Source organism: Microtus ochrogaster, chromosome 17 (assembly GCF_000317375.1).
Source record: "Microtus ochrogaster isolate Prairie Vole_2 chromosome 17, MicOch1.0, whole genome shotgun sequence".
Lineage (NCBI taxonomy): Eukaryota > Metazoa > Chordata > Mammalia > Rodentia > Cricetidae > Microtus > Microtus ochrogaster.
In genome coordinates, this window is record NC_022019.1 from 30,181,432 (window position 1) to 30,192,554 (window position 11,123).

The 11,123-nt window shown below is 48.0% G+C and overlaps 1 protein-coding gene across 1 annotated transcript in view; it reads right to left on the minus strand.

Moving 5' to 3' along the window:
• Dct (dopachrome tautomerase) overlaps positions 1 to 10,645 on the minus strand; it is a 34,662-nt gene extending 24,017 nt beyond the window's left edge. The window contains exons 1-2 of the mRNA XM_005355659.2: positions 9,816 to 10,645; positions 2,139 to 2,438 (exon numbers count right to left, since the gene is read on the minus strand). Coding sequence (XP_005355716.1) covers positions 2,139 to 2,438; positions 9,816 to 10,110 — 595 coding nt within the window. The 5' untranslated portion in view covers positions 10,111 to 10,645. The remainder of the gene's footprint in view (positions 1 to 2,138; positions 2,439 to 9,815) is intronic.
• Between the last annotated feature and the right edge of the window lie 478 nt (positions 10,646 to 11,123).

The following is an 11,123-nucleotide window of genomic DNA, read 5'->3' on the forward strand; positions in this document are numbered from 1 at the left end:
CTGTGTCCAAGAAGTCCACAGTGCCTTAATTTAAAAACTATTTGTCTATTAAAAAGGCAACAGTAAGAAGAATGATAAAAAGAGTTCCAAAGGCAATCTGCATTGCACAAAGGAGTCTCTTCCATTTCTCCAAGGTTTGATTTTTTAGCAGAGAACCCAGAAACTCAAGTCATTTTTAGTAGTCAGTGTCCTGTTACATAGTTCAATTTTTCCACAGTAATGCATGAACATAAAATGCTGTCTAAATGTGTGGATCATTAAGACCTAAATGAAATGTATTTTAAAGATATTTTCTGACTTGCATAAATTTATAACAGAGAGATTACTTAGTAATGAAGCAACGGCGACCATGTTAATGCAGCCCTTGTACAACCAAAAGGAACCTTCAGGAATTCTGCCTCACCCATCAATCAGTGAGAACCAGCAGCTAACAAGCGTGATCACTGAGACCAGAAGACTATGCTGGAACCAATTTAGCTGGCCACTGGAACTGCCAATTTTAGTGAGGCGCTGTGGGCAATTTAACGCCCTTCTTGGTGCCTGCTCCATCCTTCTTCTGCCTTTCACAGCAGCTTCTGATGACACGCAGAAGCCTCAGCTCTCTTTAGTTCTTTCAAAGCACCTGTGATAACTTCAGAGAGCTGAGCGGACATGAATATAAATTGAGTCCCTAGACAGGACCAAAAGCCACAGTTTTCCTTTCCTCCTGAGAGGCTACCCTCTCATAAAGCAAAAATTCCTCAGAGTAATGATGGGAAAGCGATAAAGGCTCATAGCCAGAGGAGCCCCCGTCATTTGTCGATGAAGGAAGATGGATGCTCAGCTGTGAGGCAGGCTTTAACAACGCTCTCACTGAAAACAGGCTCCTGCTGCTGCTGTTGGCCACGGAGCCTTCTTAATAGATGGGTTTTTGGACTAAAGAAAAGTTTCAAGGTTTCTACCCAGAATTATGAGAGGGACAGCAAAGGATGGGAACCAGTAACGAGCAAGAAAGAGGGAGACCCCAAGGGAGAACTGCACCAGCCCAAGTGCGCTCGGAGACTGCTGCGTCGACCCTCACTCACCCCAGGGGAGCGGGGGGGACCAAGAAGGAGGGACAGCAGCAGAGATACCAAGTGTACAGACTACTCTGAGAAGTTGTGAGAAGAATCTAGAACGGATTTGAACTCTCCAGAAACAGACCAATGGCTTCTCCCGAGTCAGTCGGTCACAGGGGATGAAGCTGCGGCTGTTTGATTAGTGACGTGCGTAACCGTCAACCTCCTGCGCCCCACCGGACCCCCAAGGTTTAGGTTCCAGGGCAGGGGAGTCCTCGATATTTCACAAGCGTTACTGTTGTGGAGGCGGAGGAACACGTGTACAGTACATAGTGCACGCATGCGTGGGTGTCCAAGGACAACTGTGTGGACTCCGAGGAGCCTCCGAGCATTTTGGAATAGCAATGTCGAGTTCTTCTTGCTTAGCCTTGTGGATGAGTATGCCTCTGTTGGATGCTTCAGAAAGCGGTGAGGTGAAAACCATGCTGATGGCCAGTGAGAACGTAAAGACACTTGCCGAGTGAGCCTGAGCCTGACCCATGCAACCCACATCAAGGTGGAAGGAGAGAGCTGAGCTCGGCAGAAGCCACCTGTCCCTACTAGGAAGCAACCTCGAGTAACTTCCAACGGAAAGTCTAAAGATGTGTGGGTTTCAGGAGCCCCACGCTTGTAGCCCAGAGACCGCAGTTCTGAACAGGGAAACGCTGCGCTCCTGGCATGCGTTCAGTTAATTCTCTCATTTGAAGAAAAAGCCAAGACCGGCTTTTAAGTCAAAGTTGATTTCTTTTTTCTTTTCTGGAATCAAAAGAAATTTGCCTCCACTTTACCAGCTCGCGCCTTTGAGGATTAAGTTTCACAGAGAGCAAGGATTAGGCTTTGAACCAGGAATATAAACGAGGAGGGGCTTGCAGTGTCTGCGGAACAGGAAGAAACGGCCCCATTTGAACTACAGGCGGTGTTTGGTGATTCTGCCAGTCCAAGGAGTAACCCTCGCTTGAGGTTGCTTCCCGTTAATTAACTTGTATCGAATGACTTCCACCCCGTGCCCAACCCAGACACAAGCCTCTAATAACGGAGGTTAAACCTATGGGGAAAACCCACCTAATAACGTGTCTCGAACAGAATAGTAATGGAGCCAGACAAAAAAGTCATACACGCTGCAGTTGGCGACCTGTGGCTGGGTCCCGTTGGGTCCCAGCAGTCCCAGCCAGTGCTGCGTGGTGATCACGTAGTCTGGATGGACAGTTTTCTTCGCCAGGTCTAAGGCGGTCAGGAACTGCTCCCTCTCCTGGGGAGTCAGGGAATGGATATTCTGCCGGAGGACTCGTGGCTTCCTCTCCTCACAGTTGGGTCCGGTCCAGCCAAACTTGCAGTCTCCACAGTTATAACCAGCGAAGTTTCCTGGTTGGTAAGAAGGGAACAATAGGGAGTGAAGGTGAGGTTATTCACTTTGGAAGAAAGTTCTCAGTTGGAATTCTGGGTAGAACAGAAGAGACGAGATGTTAGGAGGAGCCAAGAAGGGTCCTGACACGTGCAGGAAGACCATGCCGCCACACAGAGAAAGCACAGGACAGGGGCCCCTGAGAACCCAGGCCCGATGCTGCTGCCTTGTTCTTGGGTTTACAGCCTCTATGACTCTATTACTGTACGACAATCATTTTTCATTGTTAAAGTGAAACAGGAGGAAGATCTCATTCCCAGGACCTTAGCATGTGTCTAGTTTTGGAAATCAGGTTTTCAAGATGGCACTTAAGCCAAATGAGGACCCTGGAACATCATCCCCTCACCCAGTATGAATGCTATCTCTGTACACACAGAGGGAGGACCCCGTGAGAACACAGGGAGCTCATCTGGACCTAGGGATCTGAGAATCAGCCACCAGCCCTGCTCACACCTTGTTCTCCGGCCTCCACCTCCAGAAGAAGTAGAAAATGAATTCTGCTCCTTCTGCCACACGGTTTGCAAAGGCTTGTTGTAGCAACCATAGCAAAGGGACTCTCCTGCCCCTTGTGTCCCAGAGCTCTCTCTTCTGCCACACGGTTTGTGAAGGCTTGTTGTAGCAACCATAGCAAAGGGACTCTCCTGCCCCTTGTGTCCCAGAGCTCTCTCTTCTGACGCCCTCTCCACACCCCAACCTGGCATGACCTCGCTAAGCTCTGCTGTCCAACAGCCCACACCACTGGACCAGCACAGACTGATCCATTGGCTTAACAGTTTCACACACAGGAGACAGAGGCAGGTTGATCTCTGTGAGTTCAAGGCCAGCCTGGTCTACTAGTGAGTTCTAGGACAAGACAGCCAGGTTTGCACTGAGAAACCCTGTCTCTAAATAATTTTAATAGCAAAGAAGCTACCTTCAGCATTTGGGTGGTATCTAACTCTAAAAATCCTGGTTTATTTCACCAAGGAGACTGTGTTAAGGCAAAAATCAATGGTGCCTGGCAGATCATAAAAGTGAATTACAGACCATGATGTCAAGAAGTGCAAATCGTTTAGAATTTGCTGTCTGCGACCAAACACCTGTGCTTTGCCATGCGCAGGGAGCAAGAACCAGTGAGCAAGTTCTATGGCCTCTCTGAGGACTGGTGGCCAAGTCCAAGTTCTATGCCTGCCTTTGCCTCTTATAACCTGTTGGTTTCCTTTGGGTGTAATCAGTGCCTCATTCCTTAGGGAGGGAAAGTTCAGCTATTATTCCCACAAGAAGATAAAGGCGCTTATCTCCAGAACATTAAAATGATTCCGAGCTATAATGCCAACGACCAGGCCCCTGCTCAGCCACAGTCTCTACCTGACGCCCTCGCGATTATTACCTCTTCCTTCTCATGCCTGGAACACTTTCTCTTACCTTCTTCCTAAATCCCTCCCTGCATGAGCTACTCGCCCACCGTTTACTGTCGTGATAGACCCTCTCTATACCATGTTCTGCCAGAACTGGCTGAGGAGGTGCGGAACCCAGAGCTTCACACACGCAAGACACTGACCTGCACCCCCCCAGCCTGGGTCCCAGCAGACAGAAGGACCTGAGCTGAATTCAGCCACTTCCCACTCCCCTTTATTCAAGTATTTATTTTTAATCATCAAGGAGACCTGGCTCAGTGGTGGAACTCTTGATTTCTACCCCAGCATCTTTAGGACAAAAAAGGGAGAGGAAGAAAAGACACGCCACCCACTGGGGTAACTTTTACAGGGATAGCTTTTTTTTCTTATAAGTGACTGAACAAATTTTATCTCTGACGAACACTTACTATTCAATTGAGCACTCCGTCAAACTTGCAGCTGGTTTTAAAAGTCTACTCCGAAAGTACAAAGTCATCTATGGGATGGCTTCAAGGGGAGAGAAACAAGACCAGTGTGGAGCAGGAGGCCAACAGCGGTGGACAGGGGGATGTACAAAGGCAAAGGATATATGTGCCTTTTGCTCTCGATGTGTGTGTATGTGTGTGTGTGTGTGTTGTTGTTGTATCCCTTGTACATGTGTGTTTGTGTGCATGCCATAGGTCATCATCAACTGTCTTCTATATCTCTCACTGTTTCTGTGAAACACTCTCTCACTAAGCCTGGGGCTCATCAATTCAGCTAGGCTGTCTGTCTGGCCAACAGGCTCCAGGAAGTCATCTGTCTCCACCTCCAGCGCTGGAGTTACAAGCACACATGGAGAGCTGGAGAGCTGGTTCAGAGGACCCAGGGTGAATTCCAAGCCTGCACACGGCAGTTCACAGCTGTCAGCAACTGCTGTTCCAAGGGATCTGATGTCCTCTTCTGGCTTCCGCCATCTTCCAGGCACCAGGCATGCACACACCTGTTACATATATATACATGCAAGCAAATGCTCGTAGACACTAAATAAAAATAAATAAATACTTGTAAAAATAATGAAGTCTTTTAAGGGGAAGACCAGAGGGAAATGGAAGGCAGTAAGTTGGATTGTCTGAAGGCACTGTCTTGCCCGTCATGCTTACTGGACCTTAATGAAAGACCTATAGTCCCAGAAACCCAAGTGGTAGGCACTAGGAACAAAATCTGGAAGGCTGATAGTCGGCATTGTGTTATCTTAAATTAAATACTCTCTTTCATAAAAATAAATCAATAAAGTCATAACAGAAGGTCAACAAAGTTCTGAACCTCTCTGAGCTTGCCATATCAAAATAAGGGTTCTGCTCCACAGAGTTCCTGTGAAAATAAGTGTGTTGGTATAGGGCACAGGGAACAGTGTCCGGGGCACAACAAGCTCCACGCTACTGTTCAGTCTTCCAATGGCAGCGCGATGGCTACTTCACTTATCCCTATCGTGCGCCCTTGAACATTACATCATTTCTCCCTTTCTGCACAAAACGGGATCAACACAGCTCTAAATAAATGTCATTTAGTGAGCGATGAGAGGAACACTGGAAATTAGGGAAGGGGCATTTTTTAAGCATTGGGGAATACAAACATAAACAAGGCACCGTTGTAGAGGAAATGGGGGACCCGGGCACCAACACCACTGTAACTGTAGGAGAGGTAAAAATGGGAAGAACCCGAGGTTTGGGATCTGACAAAAGACAAGACCAGCATTCCTGGCTTAGAAGACAGCGCTGCTTCACAGCTGAGAGGAACACAAAATTGTAATGGAAGCGAGTCACACACACACACACACACACACACACACACACACACACACACGGAGTTAACCACTCACCAGAATGTACTTGCTACTTGTGTATAATCCAGAAGCTTACTCAGTTAGAAAATTCCTTTTCTACATGTACATTGGGTCCCTTCTACTTTTAGCTTACAGACCTACCTGGTCTGTAGAATTTGTCAAAAACTAGAAACAACTAGAAAATGTAACGTGTCAGCTTGGCACGCATGCTGCGTATTTTTTTTTTCTTTTTATTTTCTGGCTGTATCTTGCACCAGGCTAATATGAGTTACTCCTCTCCTTCATGGGTCAGTGGTAAGAAGTGCAAGAGGGACATATTTTAAAAAAACCTACATTTTGTTGTTGCTGCTGTTGTTGGGAAACAGGGAAGGAGAGAGGAAGACTCTATCTCACACTGAGTGTGTTCTTGAGCAAAAATTCAATTTCAAGAGTTAAAGTTCTCCCCTAGCTTAAAACTAGGATGAGGAGAGAGAAAACAGCTCCACACCACATGTCCCTACATGCACTGCGCGGCCCAAACTCAAAACGCTATTAGACTAACTAAGCTTAACGACCACCGATTAGCGAGTTTACAAGGAAGTCTAAATAGCCTACTCCTTTTAATTAGAGATTCTATTATTTTAATAACAATACTTTATACTCACAGAGTTTCTTTCATCTGCAGAGCTCAAAAAGCCTTTACAAGTGTGGTTTCATCATTATCCCCATTTCAGAGATTGGAAAATGAGGCACTTAGTCACTTGTACAAACAAGACGTTCTCAGCCAACTGTGCACAAACTATGTGGTGCCCAAGGATTTCAAAAGCCCAAAGGTACAGCTGCAACTGGCGTCTGCTCATAAATGCTAACTGTCAGGTGAGCCCCCAAATGTGGTGGCCAACACCCAAGCCTCCCGACTTTACAACTAATTCCTGACAATTGCATTCAGTACTTTTTCCCCAGTTTATCCCAATAGAGAAGAGAAAAATGATTTATCACAATGTAGAATAAAGAAATGCTCTATAGAGAATTGGGGCACAGAATTTGCTTATTCTAGTTTAGTTTTTTTTTTTTTAAGTTTTCCTTTATGGAGCCTATAGTAGAAAGCTAGGAATCATTATTTTCTCAACAAATCAGCGAGTGCAAAGGTCACCAGCACTCTGGTGGCCAGATGCTAATTTCCATCTCTGCCTTAGAAACTTCGGGGTGACCAGGAGAGTCCCAGGTGCTCTGTTTGCAAGATATTTTGAGGGCTCCCAGAGCCAGAGGCCTTTGGGAGGCTAAAAGTCAGACACAAATTCCACAGAGTACCTGAAAACTATGAAAACACTACCCAATGAAGGTAAATTGCTCACTCTTTAAGGAGGAAGAAAAAGGCCATGTGTTTGTCTTTGAAACTTTGACATGTCACAGAATGGTGAAAACTACGACACAAAGCGGGTTTCCATTGCAAGTCTCTACGACTTGGTCCTGTGTCTCAAGACTCTGGGAAACAGACCATCCAGCCAAGAAAAGTGGAGCCGAGGGGGACTGAGCATGTAGAGCATGGAGCTCAGTGGGAGAATGTCTGCTTAGCGTGGGTAAGCCCCTGCTGGGTTCAGGTTCCAGAATTTCAAAAGGAAAGCTTTTGTTAAGTTGAGAAAAGGAGAAGGAAGAGGCGTTGGGTCCATCATCTTCCTCTTATAACCTGTGGACCGACCTGAAAGACACTGTGTTCAGTGAAACAAATCCCCCACTGTCCAATAATGCCTGGCCCCTCCTAACGGAGGCATCTGAAGTGGGCAGCAAACAGAAGGGATGGTTAGCAGGGACCAGGGCAGAGGAGGAAACACAGCAGCTCCTGGTAAGGAGCACGGAGACAGAGTAGCACATGGTGACTAAGCTTTGGATATCCACTCTATGTTCAGCGTGGTTCAGTATGAGATATTGTACGTGTAAGAATGCGCTGCCAGGCTAAAATGCATGTTAAGTCTTCCTGCAAAGCCACAAAGTCAAGAAAGGCAAGGGAACTTCTTGGAGGTGGTGGACGTGTTCATTACCTTAATGTAAGAGAAACAGAAAAGTGAAGCTATACTTATTAAATTGCACATATAGATTGTGTGCAGAATATTCTGTAACAATTGTGCTTTTTCAGTCTTTATTTATGTATGCATCTGGATGTTTGTCTGGTTGTACATCTGCACACCAGAAGAGGGCATCAGATCCCATGGAAAGAGTTATAGATGGCTGTGAGCCATGTGGGTGTGAGACTTGAACTCAGGGCCTCTGGTAGAGCATCCCGTGCTCTTAACCACTGGGCCATCTCTTCTGCCCCCAGCAACTACACTTCCTAAACCTGGATAAAGGGAATAATTTACCAAACTAAACATTACGAGCAACAGCTCTTAAGCCGTCTTAACAGACGCGTGCATGCAGCAGAGAAGGAGCAGTGGTCTTGAGTTGAGCTGTGGGCAAATGAGCCATGGGAAGGAGGCGAACACAGGCAGAGGAAGGGCCCTTGAGGGTGGTTATGGGTGATCAGTGCGGGGACTTGGAGACTCAGCGCCGCTGTGAGGAAGCCCTGCTTCTAGGAATTGGCCTCTGGAAATGGGTTGTCTTTCCATGTGAAAGGGTGTCCCTCTGACTCTTCCGATCAATAATCAAACAAAGAGAAGTCCTCAACAAAGAGACGCAACAAGCCTGCCTTCTATTCTGCTATGCCCGGCCATTTTCACTTCCGCTTCCTAAAAGCGAGTGTGCTTGTGCTATCTGAGTGGAAACTACGCAGGTGGGGTAAGATGAGCTAACTGCTTTATCTGACCGACTAGAGCATTCTGCCCCTCTACCAAAGAGATCCTCAGCTTTAGGAAGACAGGGAGTTTGCCATCTATTGACATGGAAATCATTGCCATAAAAGGCTCTGAAGGGTTGGAGCCAAGGTTACCCGTGTTAGTGTGGTTTCAAATACCACCAGCGTGGAATCCAGGGTCCCCCCCCCAACGGGACTGAAAACCTACGAAGCAATGTCTATGAAAACAAATGCTTTACTGGCCCCAAAACGGATAACACATATTCAATATGCAATCACAACTTTAGTCACCATTGATATGCAGAGCAAAACCAGGACCTGGAAAATCCTTTGACTCCATTACAAGGACTGGGGACACAGTTACTGTTAGAGCCCTTGCCTGGCATAAGCACGGTCCTAGGTCCAGTCTTTCGGGGCTTCTAACATGATGGCAAATGCATCATAACGAAATTATCAGGGCAGAACTTTCTAAGGTCTCGCACCTTCCCTTTCTGATAGCATTTCAGACCCTGACACAGCTGGACCCTGTGTTTCAGCAGCACATGGGAAGGCAGAAACACACCGGAAGGGAGGGCGGCATGCAGCTGGCCACTGAGGGACAATATCCGGGGGCTGTGGTGGAGGGGCTGCTCGTCCTCCCAGACACTGAATGCTCATCACAATGGTTTCTGGAAACCAGAAGGAGTGGGATAGAGGAAGAGTGAAGAAGCCCGGAAAGGCAGAGAAAATGCAGATTTCAAACAAACAGGTATTGGGGGAGACAGGATTGCATGGGAAGGACAGTGAGCAGGTCTGGTAGCAGTCCGGGTGGAGCTCAGACAACGGACGGAAGCTGCTGAACCCACACAACAATTCACTGAGGAAACTGCTTTGTGCCATCTCCCCAACTTTGGCCAAGTTACAGTCCAGTCCTGGCTTGAACAGGGCAGGCGGACAGTTAGTGGTCTCTTCAAATCATGAGAAACGCTGAGGCCAGGACTAGGCAGCACCTGCCTCCTCCTACCGCTGGCTGCCAAGCCGCACCCAATGCCCCAGCAAGTGTGAACCCATTGCAGGAGAGGCCCCAAACCATCTTGAAAGGACTTGTTCTTGTTTCAAAAGTAGGCTCCCCATCTCTACAGCCTCCCCTCCCAACAGACAAGCCAAAGGTATGTTGGCACGTGTTCAGAAATCCAGGTTTGGCCCACAGAGTGTTGATTTAGCTTTCCTAAGTACATGTACACGAAGTGGAAGATGCACCCAGTCCATCCATCAGCCTCACTGAATAGACTTGCCCCTGAAACACCAGTCTTATCTCTGCCTCTGGAGGGCTCACTTTCCCTGTGAGGATTCTCCACCTAGGGAAGCAGCATCTACCCCAGGGCCTCACCTGCACACTTGCACGTCCGGTTGAAGAATTTTCTCGGCCATTGTTCACGGTCATCCTGGTTCCGGAGGATGTAAGGGCCACTCCAGGGCCTGGTGTCTGTCTGCACCTCTGTGCACTGCCCACGGCCTTCCAGAGATCCACAGATGTTGGACAGCTCGGGGCCCAGGGGTGGGCAGCACTCTTTGTTCAGCACCCCTTCCAAGGTCATGCACACCCGGGGAAACTGAGCCTGAACTCCCAGCAGAATTCCGCACCCCAGGCAAGCCAGCAGAAGCCCCCATCGCACAAGGCCCATGCCTTCGTAATTGGGAGACCTGAGCAGGCGTCCCGCCTCTGTTCTGCCTGGCTTTTCCTCTTGCCTTCGCTCACTTCCCTTTTCTTTTCTTTTTTCCTGTTTGCTTGTTTTTCAGTTCCAGCCCTTTCCTCTCCCTCTCAAAATTCCCACCTAAATCGCAGAACCTGCACGTGTGCACATGGGTGCACGCCCGTGCACATTTGTGTGACTCAGACAGCTAACGCAAATTTAATTTCGGCAGAAGCTCCTCCACCATCAGATTTAATGAGGGGAACGCTTCTCGCCAGCCCTCCCCGTTAAATCAGGCCCCGTCTAATTGAGTTAATTTACAGAGTGCTCCAGCCATACTGCTTATTATGCTCCTGTTCCTAAGCCCCCTTCTTCTCCCCTCAGCCCCTGACTTTAATTGCCTTGAACTCAGTTCAAAAGCCAAGCACCGTGCTGCCTTTATTCTCTCTGCCTCGCCAAGCCACGGGGCCCGGTGGGGTTGGGGGGAGAGGCTGGGAGAAGCCATCATTAGAGGGATTATAACTAGAGAAATCCTCTTTGTTAGCACATGACCCTAGGTACACAATGAAGCTGATAAAGTGTCTGGCTTTGTGTCAGGAGGGCAAAGCCAGCCTCTTTATTGGGCTCATGTGCCCCAGCCAAGCTTGTGACCTCAGAATGCCAGTGTGTCAATAGACGCAGTGAGCATTCCGTCAAAGGCCCCTTACGGACCTGCACAACAGCTGAGCGCAGCTCCCCTCATGACTGCCTACTGACGTGGGAGAGAGGCCCACAGGAGATCATGCAGCCCCTGGAATAAAGAAGCGTTTATCTAAGGCAGTGTACAAGGAACTGCTTTGTTGTGCAATTAGGAATCCTCTTGCCTCCAGATAATAACCTCCTCTTCTCTTGCCTAGCTCATCCAGGCAGCAGGCTGGTTTTGATTTGCATGGGAGAGTACGGTACCGGCGATTCACAATGACCATCTTGCTGTAAGGACGGCAATGGGACAAGTCAGAGTGAGG